The 24,235-nt window shown below is 37.7% G+C and overlaps 1 protein-coding gene across 1 annotated transcript; it reads left to right on the top strand.

Moving 5' to 3' along the window:
- Positions 1-11,409: 11,409 nt before the first annotated feature.
- On the top strand, positions 11,410-13,181 carry LOC145127056 (uncharacterized). The gene is made up of 2 exons (XM_079062307.1): positions 11,410-11,888; positions 12,533-13,181. Exons 1-2 carry the CDS (start codon positions 11,410-11,412, stop codon positions 13,179-13,181), a joined length of 1,128 nt encoding a protein of 375 aa, XP_078918433.1.
- Positions 13,182-24,235: the final 11,054 nt, after the last annotated feature.

The raw sequence follows: 24,235 nt of genomic DNA, 5'->3' as shown, positions 1-24,235 counted from the left end.
AAAAGTATAAAGAAAGCTCAAGAAGAAGCTTTAGAAAAGAATGACCGAAAGGAGGAACGTTTGGGAAAAACGTTGGTGTTTGATACAAACGGTCATGGATTGAAGGTATTCAAAGAGAGGATTTGGGTACCTAAGAGGGGAGGAGTAAGAGGTCTTCTGATGGAAGAAGCTCACAAAACCATGTACTCGATTCATCCCGGCAGTACGAAAATGTATAGGGATCTAAAAACCCTATTTCTGGTGGCCGACGATGAAGCTCGATGTTATTAAGTATGTGGCTGAGTGTGTAACTTGTGCTAGGGTTAAGGCACAACATCAGAAACCGTATGGGAGTTTAGAACCTACCTGTACCCATGGGTAAATGGGAGGACATTACCATGGATTTTGTGACTAAACTACCCAGAACAAGGAACGGTCACGACATGATTTGGGTGGTCGTTGATCGCTTCACTAAGAGTGCGCATTTGATAGCCGCTAACGAGAAATGGTCTATGGATAAACTTGCGAATTCTTACGTGAATAAAATTGTGAGGCTTCACGGTGTTCCGTTAACGATTGTAACTAATCGTGATAACCGTTTTACCCCAAGGTTTTGGAGGAGTTTATAAGAGGAATTGGGTACCAAGTTCTGCTTGAATACAGCTTACCATCTGCAAACCGATGGTCAGAGCAAATGAACAATTCAAACCTGGGAGGATATGTTGAGAGCATGTACCCTGGAATTCCAAGGTAACTGGGGTAAACACTTACCAATAGTATAATTTTCCTATAATGATAGTTTCCACTCGAACATCTAGATGGCACCTTATCATGCTTTGTATGGGGAAAAGTGTTGAACGTCGCCATGTTGGCTGGAAGCTGAGGAAAAGCAGTTTATGGGACTTAAAATAGTCCATCAGACTGCTGAAAAGTTGAAAGTGATTAGGGAAAGGATGTTAGCTGCTCAAGAGAGCCATGCTGACAATAAAAGACAACCGATATCCTTCGAAGTTGGAGATTCGGTTTTACTTAAAGTCTCGCCGTGGAAGAGACTTATAAGGTTTGGTAGAAAGGGAAAGTTGAGTCCAAGGTTTATTGGACCATTTAAAAGTTCTTCAGAGGATCGGGAATCAAGCTTACAAGCTAGAATTACCGGAAGAACTAGAGGGTATTAACAATACCTTTCATGTGTGTTATTTCAGGAAGTTCACAGGAGGTGTGCCCGACATAATTCCCATTTCTGAATTAAGGTTGGATGAGAGCAAGAGGTTAATTGGAGAACCTGAGGCAATCGTTGACCGTAAGACTAAGAAGTTGTAACGTAAGATAGTCGATTTAGTGCTTGTGCGTTGGAAACATATAAATGGGCCAAATCCAACCTGGGAAACGGAGAGTGACATGGTGAGTCGCTACCCGTAGTTGTTTGTCGTTGTGTGATTCCGGGGACGGAATCATTCTAAGTGGGAGAGAGTTGTAACGCCCGTGTTTCTAGGCTAGGCATTAATATTGACATAATGGTCTAGGTTAACCTTTTTAAATCATTTAGAAGAAATGAAAAGGAATTATGTGAATATTATGTGTTTTATGTGTTTTATGCTTAATTACTAGGAGTTAAATAATTAAGAATAAAAATGAGCGTCAAAAATAAATATTAGATAAAGCCGATATCTATTAAGAAAGTTGTAGTGGTCGTGACAAGGATTACGGATATATAAAGAATGTCGAAATCCGAGTTATAACGAAGAAGTTATGACATGTCGAAGTTTCACGACAAAACCGGCACGGTGCTGAATGTCGTAAAAAGTGAGTTTTTGATAAACTACTTTTTAGCCTTAGTGATCTAAACGAAACTCGTAGTATTCGTTAAACCGAGAACTTCGATAAAAAGAACGCCCAAATCTGACTTCGTATGAGGAAGTTATGATTTTTCGAAGTTCCAGCTTAGCAGTAGACAACTAAAAACTCGAATTTTAGATCGAGTGATTTTTAGCCGACACAACCTAAACGAGAATCGAAGGTCTCGTAAATAGTAGCACAACGGTAAAAAGTCTGATGAAAACGGACGTCGGATGAAGAAGTTATGAATTTTTAACGGATTTCCTGTCCCGGTCTGTTAAAAATAATAATATAAAAATTAAATTCAAAATTAGCCGACGAAGTCTAAACGGAAGTTGTAGAGCGTAATTTTACCTATGCGTGCATATAAAGAACGCCAAAAACGGAGCTCGTATGCGAAAGTTATGGATTTTAGAAGTTTTTGCACAAAAATCGAGAAAATTCGCATAGTCACGTTTTTGCCACGTCACCCTCGCTTAGAACGTGCCACGTGTCCGAAATTGGTGAGTCATACGAGCCACGTGTCCGAGCTCCTAAGTCATTCGAGCTCCTGACCTGATCCGAAGTGGTCCACTGAGGAGGCAACACGTACCCTATTCCCTCGTGTCCGAACCATCGCATGATTGCCACAACACCCCCTACTTCGGACCTAGACCTCGATACTGTAAGAAGAGGACAGCAAGCCTTCGCACGCGCAGACCTCGTGCGAGCCATCCCCCTGCGAGTCTCGGATCAGCACCACCTGGAGGCTTCTCAGCCGTCCGATCAGAAGCTCCTCCCTATAAATAGAAGGCTGCGAGCCTTCCCGGGTAACTTTGGAAATTTGCCACCTTTCACCCTAAATTTCATATATTCTTTCATATTAACATCCCCCGAAGCCCCAGTATCAATTATAACCCCCGGAATACGCCACGAAGTGCCCGACAAGCCCGGAAAATTTATCTTTTCGGTTTCGAAGCCCGACCCTTTGCAGAGCCCGGTTTCTCAATAAAACTCCCGGTTTTATTAGAAACGATCGTTTTAGGAAACGAATTGCTGCCCGATTTTCATTAAATCAGGTGAGTGTGTAGTTACTTTCACCTTACACATAGATATGAAGTATTTTATATAAAATACATGCTGTGTGAATATTTATTGTTTGTTTATTTGAGTTGGATGTTGAAGGTGTGATTTATACATGTTTTTAAATAATTTAAACTGTATATGTATTTTTATCTACAAACATGTTGGGTCAAACATGGGTAGATGAAATAATGGGTGTGTGATGAAAGGTGAGTTGGATAAAGGAGATGATCAATAATATTGATCATAACTTGAGGGTGAGTGGTGAAAGGAGATCATAAGTTGAGGGTGAGTGGTGAAATATGAGATAAGCCCTTACCCAAACGGTGACCCCCGTCATTCAGCAGAGTAGGGATGACAACCATGGACTATTCTAGACGTTCTGTGGAACACTAGCAGGCTTGCAACCTGTAGGTGTATGAACTATACGTTCATCAGGAGTACTCTAAAAACCCATTGACATGTATGACAGGGGTGAATATTGTCAATAATACTGTCAATAAATAAGAGCTATGAATTTAGCCCCTGTTGTATAAATCATGGTGATGGTGTGACCTTGTGCCTATTCCTTAGGATGAATCCTTAGGAAGGAGTGATAGTTGAATCTTAGGGTAAACCCTTAAGAAATTAATAAGATAATGGGGTTGGGGTAATTTGGTTGACTGATTGATGTTAAGCATAATAAATTTATGTATTGTGGGTTGAAAACCCTATATGCTCACCAGGCTTCCAAGCCTGACCCACTCAGCTTTTTATGATTACAGGTAGTGGACCCCGAGCATAGTCGGATGATGATGATGAGTGATTTTGGATTATAGGCCAGTAGTTATAAATAAGTGTTGTAAGGCTTATAATGTCTTGTTTATGCTTTTGATCTGTATCAGAACATGACATCCTGAGGTTTTGATATAAAAGGAAATTATGTATTTCTTAAAGAAAGGTTTTGACAAACTTTTATCATGTTTTGTTTTGGGGACCAATTCCGCAACATCTTTTAAAAAGATTTCTCTGATTTTATTTTAAAAAGCATAAATTAAATCGGTCTTTTTTGGCCGAGAAATTAAGGGATGTCACATGTTTGCTTCTACTGCCAAGAGAAGGGGCATTGGATGCAAAGCTGCCATATTTACCTGAAAGATCGCAAGGATGGGAGAGTCAAGATGTATGACTCTGCTTCAGGTAAAATCTATTATCTAACTCTATTAAGTTCCTATTTGTAGATTCTTAATACATGACGTGATAAGATTGCATTGTGATGTTTTGTAGGATTGAAGAAAAGAAAGGAAGCTTTAAGGAAAAGTATGCTGAGTCTGATCGCGAAGAGATGGATTTCGATAGCATGGTTCGATGATCGGATTTTTGAGCTGCTACATGGGAGTTATGATAGATTGCTTAGGAATATTTAGTAACATAGTTTTCATTTGTAATTGCATTGTAAGGACAAGTTTTTCCGCGTTTTTATAAATAAAATAAATTTTGATTTTTGTCTTATTTATATATATCCTTGCAACGACTTTTGTGAAAATTGATGTTTGTATGTTTCTATTGTTAGCAATATTGAAAATGGATGTGATTCTTAGTTATGTTATTTGTGGAAGTTTCAGAAATTTACCAAATAAGGAAAGATTCTCATCACCCAAGTTTCAATTGGACAGAAACTTGGAATCATGCGACTTGCATTGTGTGATGAATGAGAATCTTTGTGTTTGGAAATCAAGAATAATTCCTTGTTCACATAAGTATGTGATTCAAGTGAAGGACTAAAGGATCTGGTACGCATTGTTGTGCACTAGGTCAAGTCCACCACAAAGAACGATAAGAATATTTATCATGATTTGCTAAAAGTTTAGTAAATATAGTTATGCTTACAAGATTAAGTGTAATTCTGAATCGTTGAAAAGGTTTCAATGTAAAGCAGAATGAATAGGAAGAATCAATTAGGCAAAAAGATAAAAGTTTCTCTAATATGAAAAGAAGGGAGAGTACTTAAGTATCGTGTTTTATGATTAACTTAGTGATTATGAAACCGTGTCACAATTGATCCTCTAAGGACACCTTAGTGCACTAGTATGGCTAAGAAGAGGAATCGGGAATTGTTGAAGTGGTTAAATCAAAAGGTGAATCATACTTCATTCCAAAATCGAGTCTTAGAGTTATACTCCAAGATTGTCACTTGAGTGACACATCTTAAGAAGGTTTATAACACTCATCAAATGTGGAGTAGAAATGTTTCTTACTCTTGCACAATTTAAATTGGTAAGTTGTGATGTCTTGGATAAGAAAAATACCAACTAAGACCATTTGTGTGAAGTGTTTGTCTTGATAAGAATCCGTACTAACTCTTGAATATTGTTTTTCAAGGAATGTTCTTTGACAAGAGAATCTTATATGTCAATAGGTCAGTGGGAGTCTTAAAGATCTTGAAAAGGGTTTCAAGAACTAATCAAGAATAAACCTAGTTGTTCATCACTAGCATACGAATTGAGGTTTGTTACCTATCGTGTTGACATATTCTATTTTTTGTGCCATTCTAGTTGAGTTGACTATGCATGTGAGTTCTATGAGATCTCATTTGAATGCATAAAGGCAAAGCAACTTAATCAATGAAAGCTCATTGATCTGTATGGGTGAGCTGCTCAACTACTTGGAAGACATGGTAGGCCCTTGTTCTACCAGATGGCAAGAAATAAAGATTGAACAAGTTCAATCCATATGAGTTTGGATTTGTCACAAACCTTGTCTTGTGATAATGGTTATGACAAATTCACAAGGATAGGAACGCATACACCATGAAATCTAAGTGGTAAGGTTTCTCTCCGCTTCATGAAAATGACTGTGAGGAAGCGCATTCACTAAGAAGATTTTAAGGAGATAGCAATTGTGATATTTGCATTCTTAAATTCGATTATGATTACGACATCCCTCTTCATAGTTCGAATTGTGAGAAGTGGCAAATAGTCTGAACATTTAAGACTTATTGTTGTAAGTTTGAAATTGTTTAGACACATATATGAGCTTTCTAATAAAAGATGTATGAGCTTGAGAAGTCTGGAAAAGACTTTTCGAAGCACCGAGTATCAGAAATCTGAACTTTGGTAAGGAAGTCAACAAGTATTGATTTCCAGAAGTCTAACTGTTTTCTGAGTACATGTCAAAGCTAGTGGGAGCATAAGTGTTATGCTGGTAAGAATATAATTATCATGTTAGTGGGAGCATGATTATTATGTTAAATGTTGCAAGTTAGCAACATTAATTATAGAAAACAAAAGTTTCAATTTGCAAAGTTGCAGAGGTTGAAAACTTGTTTTGCTATAATTAAGGGAGAGAATAGTTATACTTCATTTCAAATCTAAAAGCTTAGATCGAAATTTTTTAATCAAATTTAGTCAAAGGACATATATGAATGTTATGTTGAAAAGGTTCAACATAAGGAAATTTTATATATGACAATATTATAGCAAGAGACTAGTAAAGTATCATGTTTTTTATGTATCGTATCCCATATGCTTCGGGTATAGGATCGATTACATATGATGTAATATTCGACCGTTCAGTCTATTCCAAATGCCTAGGGCAATAAGAGGGAAAAGGACAAGAATCGGATATGACTAAAGTAAGTTAAACAACTATCAAGTACAATCTAAGGTTCGCCAAGGATTAGTCACTTGTGGGCATTTGGAAGTATAGTAATGGATGGACCATATTGACATTATTATGAATAGATAGGATTCTATTAAGAATGAGATGTCATATGGCAAATATGGAAATGTTTCCATAATGGGAGTGGGATATTAAGAATCTATGTAAAGTAGAAACTTTTATGCAAGAAGGATGTTCAAAGGAATGTACTTTGAATGTGAGACTTCATATCTATGGAATTGTCTTGTAACAATGTCCAATGGAACGCTTTGTAATATCATTTGCAAAGTCTTTGTGACTTTGGTGCTATGACATTACAAAGGGATCATTGCGTGATAGTTTAGAATCTAACACATTCTAATAGTGACTTGAATTTGGTATTCTTACACTTGCGATAAGGATTAGGAATTGTGAAATGAGCATCATTGGGAATGTATTCAATTGATCTATTTCACAAAGTAAGGACCATAGGTAAACATAGTATGCATGCTTGGAGCATGGGGTAACTATTATTTCAATTCAAGTATTAAGTTGATTATCCGAAACATCATAGAATGAAAAATGTGTAATCAATATGGTGATTAAATAAAAGGTGTTTTATTTATACTCAAAGTTTAGTGGCCATATTGGATTCAATTATTCTTGTGTTTCACTTCGCTTGTTTTGACCTCCCGAATAACTAGGTTATTCAAACATCCACAGTCAATCATACTTTGGAAGTAGGTAATAAGGTAAGACTGTCATGAATCCGAATGTAGATTGTCTAAAGCGTTTTAGACATAGCAAAAGTCTGTTGCAGTGTTCATGAGTGCTCCTGAAATAAGATTTGAGTATTGGATTAAACTCATGCTTACGTGAATCACTTTATGGATTTTATCACAAGTGATTGTGAGACGATAATATCTTATATTCTTGAAACGGAGAGATATGCATTGTTGTTTGCGAGTCGGCTGCACATTGATAATACGTAAACGCATCAGTAACTTGATGTTATAAAACATATTGTCGTGTGTGATTTGATGAGTAAATAGTGCAAGCATATGAGTCGACGTTTATCCGTTCCTTTTTCCCAAAGTGGGATAAAAGCGATATCTGTGGGCCCCTCGATGATTTAGTGATGACACCCTAAGCGCTTGGCCAAGCCTGGACTAACTTGATGTGTTCAACTGAAGTCTATTGTCCGTCGTCATAAATCGGAAATCGGGAAACAACACATAGACAGAGAGAATGATTATAATCCATGTCTCATGTCTATACAATATGTTGAGAATGGAGGAATATATGATCCCTTATCTAAAGGACGTGTTGCTGATAAGATCAAAGTTCGACAACAGCTTTTGAAAGCTACGATTGCTAATCAGATTCTGAAGTCGTACGCAATAATAGTTATTAGACTTATCAAAGTTCGACAACAGCTTTTGAAAGCTACGATTGCTAATCAGATTCTGAAGTACGCAATAATAATGGTCCTATTGCGTTGCCTTCACTCATGCAACTTGATAGGATGACAAGAGGAGAGAGAGTAGAATTTATTATGTGAATAATAAATTGATACTCAAAATGGTTTTATTAATATATTACAAGATTAATATATTATTTGGAAATCATATTATTTAATTAGTATTGATCAGAAATTAATTTGGAATTAATTTGGTGATCAAAAGAGACTGATTAAATAATTAGGGGACTGATATTGCAGATCATTGATAGTTGAAATTGGGCTGATGGATCATCTTGGAATAAGGTTGGACGAATTCTATGGAAAGCGCATAAAGAATTCGTCCAAGGGGATTCTAGAAGGTGTCTGTGGGTGATATGTGCATATTTAGCTATATCTTTCGATTAGAATTTTATTACTTTTTGGCTAATTTATTGCAATTTATGGACAAAAGGTACTTAATTATGTTTAAATTGTATTTTCAGTCTAAAAGATGTGCTCGGAAGCAAAAGGAAGCGGGAAATGCAATCGGGAACTCGGGAATTGAAGAAAGAAGAAAAAAGAGTCAAAATCCTGAAGGACTCGGCGAGTTGGATGTCTACTCGACGAGTCCACACGAATGTTCGCGAAGCAAATACAAGTCCTTTCCGTACACAAATTTTTAATAGGGGACTCGGCGAGTCGGTTATCTACTCGGCGAGTAGCCCCTGTTTTCTGAAGTCTATAAATAGACGCCATATGCCGAAACCAAACCCTTCTCTGGAACCCTTGGGGATTAATTTTCGACTAAAGGTGCAGCTGGAGCTCTGGAATTCGTGGAGAAAACCCTAACCTTCGATTTTAAGGAGATTAAAGGCAATCTAAGTTTACTCTTTACTTTATCTCTTGTTTGAACCATGTGTGAACTACTAGATCTTGTTTTTTAGTTACTTTCTGTTGTAATCATGAGCTAAACCTTATATCTTCTGTTTAGGGTAGATGAATTTATGACTATGGTTTGATTTGTGGTTGGATTAATTGAATATTGGTGAGTTTTGTTTTATTAAGCTTGTTAAAGAACCTTATGCATTAACCACAACTATTTTTTGTTAATTAACAAGTAATTAAGCTGCATGAACATCTCTTTATTGCTTATCACATATGATTTATGTGAAAAGATTGTTATGTGCCTAGGAATAGCGAACGTGAAACTAGGGTTAACTAGAAAATGAGTAAGTTAATGTGTGAGCTTTTGTGACAAACCATCAACAAGAGGTTAATTGAATTAGTAATTTGATTAGCTAACTACAAGTCTTATTTAACCCGTATAAATAAACTAGGAGATTTATTAGTTTAATCACTTGATCACTGCTTAAATTGATCTGTTTTCTAAGGATTGGTAATAGCAAATGTGAACCTAATCACCTTAATCGGTAGCCAATAACAATTAATCCATTGCACTTGCCACAAAATCAACCATAGGAGTAAATGAATCGAACCTAAACAAAAGTCTTCTTATTATTGAATTTAGTTGGTTTTTACTTGATTTAGCTGTTAGTTACTTAATTTGCGTGTTAGTTAATTGTTTAAGTTTCTAGTCTTGCAAAACTAGAGAAAACCTTTCACTTTTATTACTTATTTTAGATAATTCTAATCATTAGCTTAATTACTGTTCCCCGTGTTCGATACCCTGCTTACTAAACTATACCACCAATTGACAGGTCCACTGCCTTTGTGTGTCTAAATTATATCTTAAAAGTAGGACTTGATTCGGGGGCAAGTGTTAACCTCATGCCATATTCATTCTTCAAGAAATTAAATCTTCCGGAGGCAAGGCCAATTCGAATGGCAATTCACTTAGCAAATAAAACGATCACATTTCTAAGGGGAATATGCGAAGATCTATTGGTGAAAGTTGATAAGTTTGTGTTCCCTGCGGACTTCATAGTACTAGACATGGAAGCGGACCCTCAAGTCCCGATCATACTTAGAAGACCCTTCCTCAACACCGCGAGTGCTATAGTAGACATGCGAGATTCTAAACTTACCCTGCGGGTGGGAGACGATTCAGTTACATTTGGAGTTGATCAAGAAATGAAGCATGCAAGGTATAGTGATGACACGACATTTCGGGTTGATATGTTGGAAGAATTAATGGAAGAATGGAAAGAAGACAAGCCAAACAAGTCCACCGCTACCTTTGAAGATGAATTTGATGCTGAAAGAGACCTGATGGAGATATAGATATTGCTCGAGGAAGCTGAATATAATGAATTAATCAGAAGTGCTGAAATCCCGAATCGCCAAGTAGCATCCACCGACTCGACGAGTCCATTCGAAAAAACTCGATCAGCCCCGAATTTTTCCTAGGACTCAACGAGTCCCCTCACTGGACTCGACGTGTTCAGCATACAGAACACGAAATCTGAACTAAAAATTCTACTTGATCATCTGGAATATGCATTTCTTGAATATGGCCAACAAAAACCAGTAATTATAGCTTCTGATCTAGCTAAACATGAAAAAGAAAGCCTTGTGGGAGTACTAAGGAAAAGACAAGGAGCCATAGCATGGAAGATAACCGATATCAAAGGGATAAGTCCAGCCTGTTGTTCACATAAGATTAACCTAGAAGATGGAGCTAAGCCTGTAGTTCAACGCCGAAGAAGACTTAACCCAAATATGCAAGAAGTGGTGAAAAAGGAGGTGGTTAAACTATTAGATGTTGGGATCATTTACTCAATCTCTGATAGCCCATGGGTAAGTCTGGTGCAAGTGGTACCGAAGAAAGGAGGAATGTCGGTGGTTACCAATGACGATAACGAGTTAATTCCAACAAGAACAGTAACCGGGTGGCGCGTTTGCATCGACTACAAAAAGCTTAATGATGCTACATGCAAGGATCACTTCCCGTTACCATTTATTGATCAAATGCTTGAAAGGCTTTCCAGTCATCTATACTATTTTTTTTTCTCGATGGTTTCTCGGGGTATTTTCAAATTCCAGTTGACCCACAAGACCAAGAAAATACCACTTTTACATGCCCAAGTGGGACCTTTGCATACAGACGCATGCCTTTTGGGTTATGCAATGCACCTGCTACATTCCAAAGGTGCATGATGGCTATCTTCCATGACATGATCGAAAAATTTATGGAGGTTTTCATGGATGACTTCTCGGTTTTCGGATCCTCTTTTGAAGATTGCTTATCCAACTTAGAACGCAAGGTTTCAAGGTTGGGGATCGAGGTAGATAGAGCAAAAGTTGACACAATAGCTAAGTTACCACCTCCAACAAATGTAAAAGGGTAAGGAGCTTTCTTGGCCATGCGATATTTTATCGTCGCTTCATTAAAGACTTCTCAAAGATCACTAGGCCTTTGACTCAACTTTTTGAAAGAAGCCCCATTCGATTTCTCTAAAGAATGTCATGAAGCATTCCAGTTATTAAAAGAAAGGTCGACCACTACTCCTATAATGATAGCCCCAAATTGGAATCTTTCTTTCGAGCTAATGTGTGATGCTAGTGACTACGCGATAGGAGCCGTTTTGGGACAAAGAATTGACAAACATTTTCAGCCTATATATTATGCAAGTAAAACTTTGAACCAGACTCAAGAAAACTATACTACTACCGAGAAAGAGTTGCTAGCGGTGGTATATGCTTTTGATAAATTCCGACCATATTTATTCTTGTCCAAGACAATTGTTTTCACCGACCATTCTGCCCTAAAGTATCTATTTGCTAAACAAGATGTGAAACCAAGACTGATACGTTGGGTCTTACTTCTACAAGAATTTGATATTGAAAAAAGAGATAAAAAGGGAATGGAGAATGTGGCTGCCGATCATTTATCAAGATTAGAGAACCCACATTTGGAAGAATTAGAGGAAAACGAGATTGGAGATGATTTTCCCGAAGAATATCTTTTGGTGATAGCAGGAGAGGTACCATGGTTTGCGGATATAGCTAATTACTTAGCAACCGAATACATTCCAAAAGACTTAACCTGACAACAAAAGAAGAGATTCTTTTCAGAAATCAAGTATTACCTTTGGGACGAGCCGTACCTTTTCTGAAGCAGCGCGGACGGGATGATACGAAGATGTGTGTTCGGGAAAGAGAGTCGGGAAATCTTGGAACATTGCCATAGCGGGCCCACTAGAGGACATCATGGAGCACAATATACGGCTAAAAAGATTTTTGATATTGGTTTTTATTGGCCTACAATTTTTAAAGATGCTACTCAATATGTCAAAGAATGCGATTCGTGCCAACGGACGGGGAACATAGCATCCCGAAACGAGATGCTCCAAAATAATATTCAAGCTTGTGAGATATTTGATATTTGGGGGATTGACTTTATGAGACCTTTCCCAATGTCAAAAGGGAATAAATATATATTGGTGGCAGTAGACTACGTATCTAAATGGGCGGAAGCACAAGCGTTACCTACTAATGATGCTCGAGTGCTAGTGCGTTTTCTTAAAAAGTTGTTTTCAAGTTTGGAGTTCCTAAATCTCTTATTAGTGACTAGGGCACTCACTTTGCAAATGATCAATTAGCTAAGGTGTTAAAAAGATATGGTGTACACCATAGGTTTTCGACATCCTATCATCCACAAACAAGTGCACAAACTGAAGTGACAAATCAGGCATTAAAACGAATTTTGGAGAGATCGGTTGGAGGAAGTAGAAAGGAGTGGTCGGATAAGCTTGATGATTCACTTTGGGCTTTTCGAACAGCTTTTAAAACACCTATTGGTACTACACCATATAAGTTAGTTTATGGAAAAAATTGTCACTTGCCGGTTGAAATAGAGCATAAAGCATTTTGGGCTTTAAAGATGTGTAATTTTGAGTTAGCTGAACTTCGTACCAACCGGTTAATGCAAATGAATGCTCTTGAAGAACTTAGAAATGAAGCATACACAAATTCATTAATATACAAAGAGAAGACTAAGAAATGGCATGACATGACACTAAAGGGTAATAAGGATTTTCATGAAGGACAAAAGGTGCTACTCTTCAATTCAAGGTTAAAGCTTTTCCCGGGCAAGCTAAAAACAAGGTGGGATGGGCCTTTTGTGGTTAAACAAGTTTTCCCACATGGAGCTATCAAGCTTATATCGAGAGGCCGAACCCCTTTCAAGATTAATGGGCATCGGGTGAAGAAATATGAAGAAGGAATACCAAAAGGCGAAGGACTTGAAGAAGGGATAGATTTGGAAGAAACCACTGAAACATAGCGCGGGAAGGAGTCCAGCTAACGACTCCTCAAAAAGAAGCACTTCCGGGAGGCAACCCGATTTTAGAGTTTGCTTTCTTTTTACCTTTCTTTTTCATTTTATTTTTCGTTTTTTTTTTAGGATTTGTCTTTTTCAATCTTCTTCTTTGTTTAAAATGATTGCTTGAGGGCAAGCAAAGCTCAAGTGTGGGGTATGGTGGCATAAAATTAAAGAACTCAAATTTTTTTTCAAACATATTGAAAAACTCGTCGAGTCCATTTGAAAAATCACGATATTTTTGCAGATTCGCGTATCTACTCGGCGAGTAGGTACCCCTACTCGGCGAGTCCACGTTTTAACCAGAATATATATATATATATATATATATATATATATATATATATATATATATATATATATATATATATATATATATATATATATATATATATATATATATATTACATTCTGTAAATTAGGGTTTTAACCCTAATAGTAAAAACACATTCTCATTCATCAGCCACAGCCGCTCGACGAGCAAGTTCCCTCTCAAGCTTTCATCTCCAACTTCTTGTAATTTATTTCAATTCCCATCAAAATGTAACATTTTTCACTTATAATCTTGTTAAAGTTCTAATCTTTGGTAGAATTATGACCTTAATTTGTGCAAAAATCCGATTTTGACTTTACTTGGATTCTAGGGTTTCGATTTCTTGTCAAATTAGAGTGTTTTTGTTGAAATTCTTTGTGAATTAATGCTTGTTAGACATCCCTGAACAAGCCCCTGGAACAAATTTGGAGTTTTGATGGATGATTTGCTAAGAATCAGAACTTAGACTCGCACTATTCATTCGACTCGCCGAGTCTGTTCATGGACTCGACGAGTCCGTGTTGCAGGAGACCAGATTTTTGATATTTAACATTTTTGTGTGTTTGTGGTGTTGTTTTGTCTTGTGGTATGTTGCACGAATCTCTAGACGAGGTCAGAGTTCAAGAGGAAGCGGTCATGGGGACATCCCATGGTTAAAATTCCCGCAAATTACTTCAAAATCATCGTTGGCCCGCACTAAGAACAAGTTGGAAACAATGAAAAGGAAGGAGATTTATGTACCTCATGAGATTGATTGGAGCTGGATGGGGCAAGCGGGACTAGAAGAAGAGTTAGCTCCATATGTAATCAAGAATTTTGAACGAGAAGGAGTGTCTATTATTTGTGAAGGGTGGAACCGGCTCTTCCATATCCAAGAGCTAGTATATCAAGAGCTTTGCTGGGAGTTTTTCTCTACCGTTGTTTTTCGACGGGGTGCTGACATCTATAACCCCAATGCCCTCACTTTCTGCCTTGGAGGGGAGGTTCGCCAATGCAGCATTGCCGAGCTATCATGGAGGATGGACATTTATGACCAATCTTTGGTCATGACTGAAGAGTTTCGTACTTTTGTGGAGCACTGCCACAAAGATTTACCCGAGGGCGTAGTTGCTTCCACTTGGTGGAATACTATTTCTAAGGTGTACATTCCATCTTCCGCTCAAGAGGGAAGTATTCGCTCACCGATCCACAGATTGATTCATCGTCTTGTCGCATGCTCCATAAACATGCGCAAGGATGATGACAAGGTTCTGACCCTTGATGCCTTTTACTTGTGGAGTATTATTACACCGGACGTGTTTTGCAACATCCCTTACTGCTTGGCGAAATACTTGGGGGAAGGGGCGGTCAAAGACAGAATCACGTCTAAAATCAATGGTGGCATGTTCATGACACGGTTGGCGAGGTCGTACGGTATCATGGAAAGGGGAGCCGAAAACTTTTTGATAATTGTACCCACACCACCTTTTAGCATCACACTATATATGAGGGCGTGAATCATAGAAGACTATGGTGGGGGACACATTGACATTCCGAATGAGGATGAGGTTTTAGTACCCGAGGAGCCGGGACGGCGGGTAAGGCCACGAAGAGAACATGTGTCACACCCCCAAACCGAAACGGCGGAAATGTTCGGGGGCGGAGGACGTCATGTATAGTATCACAACAATTGAATAATAGTAATCAAAGCAACAACAATAATTATATTAATAGTATAATGTTTACATTGTATTTGAATCATACACGATTGACTCCAAAAGTAAATAACAAGTAAAGACTCAAAGCTATTATGCTCCATCTTCTTGAACCCGGTACGTGTACCTGTCTACTAATGTCCTGAGAATACAAGTAGGTTTTGAAAGAGTATCAGCATAAAGCTGGTGAGTTCATAAGCATTTTGTTTTAAGAAAACTGTTCCTTGTTCTTTCGAAAAGTGCGTTATGTTTTTCCATAAAACCTTATGTTTTCTGACGACTGAATGTATAAACCTCAGTAAAAAAGATTCTTCCCAGTTCCTCCTGCGAGTACTTAGTGTATACAAATCATATACAATCCAGATCGAACAAACAATCAATTGTGTGGTTCTACCCCAAGCCCACAACCAAACAAGGAACAGGAAATGAGGCGGAGATCACACATCCCACTGCATGTCGGATGTTAATTTCATATTACCCTAATGTACATACTAAGTCATCATATAGTTACTAACCCTGTTGACTGTTTGTTAAGTATATTATTACGTGAACGAGTCGTTATTTCCCCTGTGAGTTCTTATAACCATACTGATAGACGAATACCAATACGACGTAATTTGGACGTCGAAAACTGAAAAGACGTTTGTCACCCCCGGTTGACTGTAGCTAATAGTCAGGGTGCGGGATTGTCAGTCCCGTATAGATCTATACATGAATCCTTATAAAATAATATCTTTTATTTAATAATTCATAAGTTTGTTTCCTTTGTTCTGAAAACTGTGTTTGCAATGTTTGTATCCTGACATGTTTTGTAAAACTAATTTCAAGTCTAGTAGCAACGATGTTTACCATGTTTCGTAAGATATATGTTCAATGTATGCTAATGACAGGAAAATATAATAAACCAAATTATATTTTACAATAGAGGATTACTTGTGCTTTTACTTGTATTCACCCCTGAAACATTAAAAACTCTTGAAAATATAGGGGTATGAATTCACCTTATGTGGGTGATTCGATTGAAGGTTCGCGTAAGGATGAGAAGTTCCACGAATGAATTCCCGAGACACAAACGATTCCTAAATGACATATAATAGCATATATATATATATATATATATATATATATATATATATATATATATATATATATATATATATATATATATATATGCATGTAATTAGTGTTTTAAACAACTAACATGCAAGGAAACACCCTTAGGGACTAGGAAACACTTGCTAGGAAGTGTTACAATCACATGTGATTGACTAAAAGGGGTTTACGGCCATACAAGAGAGTGTACGGCCAAGGGGTGTACGGTCACTGAGTGTACGGCCAATGAGTGTACGGTCATGGAGTGTACGTTCGTACACTCATGGATGAAACATGCAAAAAGGGTGATTTGATTCATGGGGAAACTAGTGAGTCTAATGCTCAACAGGAAGATGGGCAAAACACTCGATTTGGACCCTTTTAGGGTGTGTACGGCCAACCTATGAAGGGTTTACGGCCGTACACCCTTCAAGATCATGAAGGTGATGCCGAAATATGAAGAATCAAGGCTTGGATCTAGTGGTCTTTCATGTATTATACGTTTAAGGTTGAAATACTTATGTTTTTGGAGCCTTGGGGTGTTCACGGCCGATGATAGTTGAGAGAGAATGGGAGTGATCACAGTTGGGAGGAGGAGAAATGAGAAAAGAATGAGCACCATATACATATATATATATATATATATATATATATATATATAGGGTGGTGTACGGCCGGAGACCCAGTGTACGGCCGTACACACCTTGTGAATGGTTTTCCGGACCGAGTCAATCTCTCCAACCTCGAGTAAACACATTCTAACACCCATTCATACATTACACTAAGGTTAGAAGCTCTCGAACGGTTCTTTAATATGGCTAAAAGGTAGCTGAAACATGTTGAACCTTGGATTAAATTGATTGACTTTACAATGCGAAATTTCGGGTTGTCACATCATCCCCCCCGTTACAAAGAATTTCATCCCGAAATTCAAGCATAGAATACAAATCATGGACTCGGAAAAAGATGAGGATGTTTTTATTTCATCTGATCTTCGCGCTCCCAAGTGAATTCAGGTCCCCGTTTGGCATTCCAGCGGACCTTCACTATCGGTATGCGACTTTGTTTCGTTCTTTTGACATCCCGATTCATGATTTCGACTAGTTCTTGCCTGAAATGTAAGCTCTCGTCTAGTTCGATCTCCTCGAGGGGTATCATAAGCGTCTCATCGGACAGACACTTCTTTAGGATCGGTAGGGTACTTGGGTTTCATAAAACCCTCGTGTTCTTCAGTGAATTCAGATCCTCGCTGGGTGTTTCAGCGGATCATCACTGTTGTATTTAATGTTCTGGTCTGTGAATGGTGTGTAGGTTTAACTTTCCTGACCACGTTCATCCAACTGGTAGAATGTCCTTTCGTAGTTCTGAGCAGCCTTTGTCCTGAAGTTCAGGGTAGGACTCATACCTGGTTCATCTACCATTGTCTCGTGTATACAAGTCGTATATAATTAAGATTGATAGGACGGTCGGATGGGTGGCTCTGCCCCAGGTCCACAACCAGAGAAGGAACAGGAGATAGGGCGGAAACACACATCCTATGTTCATGGAATCTTAATTATATATCACCCTCGCGTGTACATTTAACATTGATAGTCTAACCGTATATGTCCCTAGCCTCTGTGCTTGAACTTGACTTGTTGCGCAAGTGGTGTCTCCAAAATGGTCTGATGGGAATGCTTAAGGAAGGTTACGGGTGGATACCATACTCCTCGCATGAGTATTTTCGGGGTTTGAAGCGAGATGAAATTTCGAGGTTCGCATCTAGTTTGTCGTTATGAGTGACGAGAGTTTTTGTTATTCGGTCGGTTTAAGGCAAAAGGGTTTCCTCGGTGACATGTGGGTTTGGTATAACGTAGACTCAGTCGGACTAAGCGGGATGACATCGTAGGATCGCGTGTTAAGTTAGTTTGGAAGGAGCGTTTTGTTAGAACATTGGTGCCTCTGGGTGTATGTTTCTAGTGCTTTCTGTTTTGATCCTGATATTACTACTACAATAGTTTCATATTGACTTACGTATGTATTAACTGAAAGATTGTTCTCGTGAATGTTACTTGATATCATCATCCCTACCCGGTTCCTCTATAATCGCTTGGTGTCTACAAGTCATATATAATTAAGATGGATAAGACGGTCGACTGAGTGACTCTGTCCTAAATCTACAACCAGACAATGAACAGGAAATAAGGCGGAATCACGCACTCTAAGTCTATTGATCCTTAATTATATATGGCCCTACTGTCTACACCAAGTCGTTATAGCCTACCAGAAAAGAGTATTTAGTTTCTACATAAACTATGTGCTTTGTTTAGACGAGGAATAAATTATTTTAGTTAGGATTTAGTTGAGAAACGTACCGCTGTTCTCAGGTGGTTCCGGGGTAGACTCTCCTGCATTGATCATTAGCACTCTTCCTTCCTCATCAGGGTTTCTGGCCAATGGACAATCTCTCCTGTAGTGCCCTACTTCGCCACATTCGTAGCAGGTCTGGCTTACTTCCTCAAATGGGACCTGAGATAATTGTCATGCCGGTGCCCTACAGAAGCGGATGGTGTGTCCCCTTATGAGGCAGTTATTGCAATACAGTTTCCAACACCTTACGGTATGATGAAAGTTGCACTTATTACATTTAGGGAGGGTTCCAACATAATGACTACCAGGTGCTGAGGTGGTTGATGTCGTGGCAGCATAGGCTGCACCCGTCTGTTGTCCCTCGGAGGGTTCTTGTGTTGATTGTCTCTTCTTCCCGCTCTCGGAGTTTTGTTTATCATCACCTCCTTTGGTTGACTCCCGAACAGGGTCCATTATGCCTTAGCGGATCCCATAGTCCACCAAAGTTCGAGCCAAGCGTTTGGCACTGTCAAACGTAACAGGTTTCGCTGCTAATACGTTTCCTTGGATTGGAGAAGGTAGTCCCCAAATGTATCTCTCTACCTTCTTGATCTCTGGGGTAACCATCCCCGGGCATAGTGCAGTAAGTCGCTGAATCTATCGGTGTATGCTGCAATGTCTGATCCTGCCATGGTAAGATTCCATAGCTCTTGCTCTAATTTCTATACTTCTCCCCTTGGGCAGTACTCTTCCAGCATCATCTCCTTTAGATTTTCCCAGCCCATTGCCTTTGCGACTGGAAGAGTCAATGACTTGACATGGCTATTCCACCATGTAAGGGCTCTGTCAGAGAAGGTGCAGGCAGCAAACTTCACTTTGCTCCCTTATGGGCATGCGCATAACTCAAAAATCGATTCTGTCTTTTTGAACAATCACATTAGTGTTGGATTAATGTCTAAGTCCATAACTATAATTGGTAAGACTTGACCCGACCCGGCATGGTCCATTTGGGTTGCATGGCATCATGCATTTGGATAGACTATAATGAGAGAAATAACACTTAAGGTTGGTTAATATATTATAAGTTCTAATATATATTAATAAGGTTATTTAATTAGTATTGATCAAGAATTAATTTGGAATTAATTAAGTGATCAAAAGGAGACTAATTAAATATATGGGTTGATTGTGTAAATCATTCATTCTTATATATGTGGGCTTGTGATCCAAGATTCCTTATGTTGGACTAAGTCCATGGGGTGACCCATGGATACTCCATGGAGGTTAAAATCCATGGAGCATAAGGAATGGGTAAAGTTATGAGTTACATGGTGTAACCCTAATAGCCACCATATAAAAGAATCCCATGGCTCAAGAAATCGGGCACTAATGTGTGAGTGTGAGGGCTAGAAGATTTCAAGGAGTGTTCAAGTTTCTCTCAAGTTATTCCAAGTGTATTTGGTGTTGTGTGAACCATTTGAGGTGTCACACTTGGGGCACTAGGCACTCAAGCTTCATGAAGACATTCTACATCAAAGAGGTATGTATTCTATCTTGTTATATTTATTATTTTGTATGCTAGATTAGGATAATACCTTGGATGTTCATAATTGTATGTATAATAGAGAAAACATAGATCCAAGGTATTTAGGGTTGCATGTACACTTAGGAGTGTTAGAATGCTCATAACCCAACAGTGGTATTAGAGCCAGGTTTGTTTTCTTGTTATACTTGCAAAAGTAGCTGAAAAATCGAGTTGGATGCATATATTCGATTGTTTTGGCTGGAATTGGACTAGGAACATTACCCTAAGATGTTTTTGTAAACTTGTTTTTGATGTGGTAATGTTCATGCTAATCTAATTTCTAAGATAATTGTCATAATTTCAAGATTTGTATTAGTTTGTATGTTCATGCTAATTTCTTGAAGATTGATGATTTGAATTATCTTGTTCTTATGAGGTTCTTAGATTAATAGAAAAGTTGTGTGAAATAGTTGTTTTCAATCCATTTTAATCTAAGAGTTGATTCCAAAGTGTGTTTTTGTAACTTGTCCTCAAGTTATATGAAAAGTCACATTTAAGAATCATAAAACTCATAAAAGTTGGCAAATGTTACAAAATGAAGAGTCTAGTTCTAATTAAATGGTTTTATGACTCCATAACTTGTCCTCAAGTTATGGAGGTTCAAGAGTCTCTTCATTAAATTAAAAAAAAAGTGTAACCTTAATTAGTTCCATAATTACAATAAAAAAAAAGTTATTTTTTTTTATTAATTAGTTTAAAGTCTTCCATAACTTGTCCTCAAGTTATGGAACTTGAAGAGTTTTTTTTTTTTTTAATTAAAACTACTTTAAACTCATAAGTTATGGAATTAATTAGTTTTGAATAGTTTCAAAACTTGCCCTCAAGTTTTGGAATTTGAAAAGTTTTCACTTATGAATACTTTAATTCCAAGTTAGCCCTTAGAATTTTAAAAGTTAAAATTCAACCCTTATACTTTATAATATTATAAGTTAATAATATTTATATATATGTATAAGAGTAAAGTCAGTCTTACCATTAGTAGGCCTCATTCACGAAGCCGGTCTATAAGGGGGGTATAAGGTTACTACCTATAAAATGGCAGTTTAATGGGTGTCCACTCTCACCCACCGCTTCCTTGACTGGTGGAGGGTCGTTAGCCGAATGGGTAGGACAAGGACTATAATTCTCCTTTCATTAAAAGTATTAATGATAAATACTAAGTAACTAAACTCTTATTAATACCCAATCTTAGTTACTTAGGAAAATGTGAATTTGGTGCTAACCCATGAAATTACACTTTGCACTTTGCTTAAGTCGTTAGTGGAGCGTGTGTGGTTAACCGACACACTAACCTGGACTTAACAAGGTAGGCAAAGGGTAACTTAATATTTATCATAGTATCGGTGGAGCGTGTGTGGTTAACCGGCACACTGATTAAGGGGTAAATATTAAGGGTACCAAGTATATTTGCATGGTTATTCACACCTTGTTTTGTGATCCTCGGCATCCCAGTCACAAAACCTGAAGGGCACACTCGAGATTGAAACATGCCTTTGAACAGTTCAATGAATCTCAAAGATCTAGGACTTTCAAATCCAATTAAAACCTAATAAATTATTTCGTTTTTCATGGTGGAAATTGGTGAATCGTCATTCACCTACCTTCAAATATTTTATAGCTTGGATTACGGCATCCCTCTTCTAAGTTATAAAATAGTTTGTTGGGTCCTAGCCTTAATATTTCATATTGGGTGTCATATTAAGGACTTTAAATCAACTATCTTGAATATCTCCCAAAAAGATGTCTGGTCTAGACATTTATGATCTTCCCAAATCTCTTGAAACAAGCTTTCCTAAATGAAGATGATGTCCCATGGATATCATACTTCTTTCACCTCCTCCAATTATTCTCCCTAACCCACAAGTTCCTAAAAAGTTTAAGGTCACTCAAGCCCTATTGGCAAGGCAAGGTCTAGGTGTGATCACATCTTGGAGATGTAGTCACATATTGACAAGCCGGGAGAGTTGGGTGTCAAAGTCTTGAGAAAGTTGGTGGCTCAACTACTTTCTAAGTCACATAGTGAGTTCTTTTGGGAATCCTATGAAACAGACTAAGACAAGACCCTTAATGATCTTATCTATTTGCTAAGATCAACTTCCTAAAACGCTATGGACATTGACAATGATGACATTGGATATCCAGTAAAGCTCTCTCTTCCCAATGGAAAGGGATCGACCATAGTCAACTCGGTTGACCCAATGGTAAAGAGAGAGGCGAAGTCTGAGATAGTCCCATTATCAAGGGTCCATAGGTAACTATTGCCAAAGGAAGGGGCATTGGTTACGAAGCTGCCAAATTTACCTAAGGATGTTAAAGTCAATAAGTTTGGCTCTACTTCAGGTAAAGTCCATTGTCTAACTCTATTAAGTACATGCTGATTCTGATCGCGAAGATGGATTTCAATCGCATGGTTCGGTGATCAGAATTTTGGGCTATTACTTAAGAGTTATGATATTTATATTGCTTAGGAATAGATAACAACAAGGTTTTGATATGGATTGTAAGGATAAGTTTTTCCGCAAAGTTTTAAAATAAAAGAAAAAGGTTTTGATTTTATTTATTTTAAGTATCCTTACAATGGCATTTGTGAAAAGTTGTTGCTTATAAGATTCCATTGATAGCAATATTGGAAAAATGGATTTGATTCTTTCGGTTGTGGTAGTGTCTAATATTACCAAATAAGGAAAGATTCTCATCACCCAAGGTTCAATTGGACCGAAACTTGGAATCATGCAAGTTGTATAGTATGATGAATGAGAACTTTCAGCTTGGAAAATTAAGACTAATTCCTTATGTGAATAAGGAAAGGACTAAGGGATCGAGTACACATTCTTGTGCACTGGTCAAGTCCACCACAAAAGATCAAGAAGACTATTCGTCATGATTTACTTAAGTTCAGTAAATATGGTTATACTTATAAGTTTAAGTATAAGTTTGTAGCATTGGAGAAGTTTCAATGTGAGACAGAACGAATAAGAAGAATCAAAGTATGGCAGAAAGATAAAAGTTTCTCAAATCTGAAAAGATGGGAGAGTACTTTAGTATCATGTTTATGATCATCTTAATGATTAAGATACCATATCACAATTGGTCCTCTAAAGTCATCTCTTATGACTAAGAAGAGGAGTCATGAATTGTTGAAATGGTTAAATCAAAAAGATGAGTCATACTTCGTTCCAAAACAATTCTTAGAGTCATACTCCAAGATTGTAACTTGAGTGACATATCTTAAAGAGGGTTTGTTAACACTAGTCAAATGTAAGAGTAAAAGGTTATCTACTCTTGTACATTTGAAATTGGTAAGTTGTGATGTTTTGGATAAAACAGAGACCAACTTAGGCCAATTGTGTAAAGTGTTAGTCTTGATAAAGAATCCGCACTATCTCTTGAATATTTGACCAAGGGAGTCTTATATGTCAAGAGGACAGTGGGAGTCTTAAAGCTCTTGAAAGTTTCAAGACTTAATCAAGAATAAAACCTAAAGTCCTTCACTAGCACACGACTTGAGGTTTATAACCTATCGTGTTGAAATTTTTGTGCCTATTCAAGTTGGCTTTGCATAGGAGTTCTGAGAGTTCTCAATTGGTTGCACAACTACTTGGAAGCAATGGCAGGCACCTGAGCTGCCAAATGGCAAGAATTTAAGATTGCACAAGTTTAATCAATATGAGTTTGGATTTGTCACTAACCTTGTCTTGTGATTATGGTTTTGACAAATTCACATGGATAAGAACACATACACTATTAAATCTAAGTGTCATAAGGTTTCTCTCCGATTCATGAAAATGATGGTGAGGAAACACTTTCACTAAGTAGATTTTAGCTAGATAGCAATTGTGATATTTGCATTCTCAAAGTCGTTAGTGGAGCGTGTGTGGTTTACCGGCACACTAACATGGACTTGTGAGAAGTGGCAAAGGTCTAAACAATTGAGACTATGATTACGGCATCCCTTTTCATAGTTCTAAAATTGTTTAGACACACATGTGAGCTATCTAAGAGAGGT

The sequence above is a fragment of the Lactuca virosa genome, chromosome 7 (genome assembly GCF_052849685.1).
Source record: "Lactuca virosa cultivar CGN04683 chromosome 7, Lactuca_virosa_CGN04683_v6, whole genome shotgun sequence".
Lineage (NCBI taxonomy): Eukaryota > Viridiplantae > Streptophyta > Magnoliopsida > Asterales > Asteraceae > Lactuca > Lactuca virosa.
The sequence above is the reverse complement of the archived record's forward strand: the minus strand, read 5'-3'. Positions and strand labels throughout refer to the sequence as shown.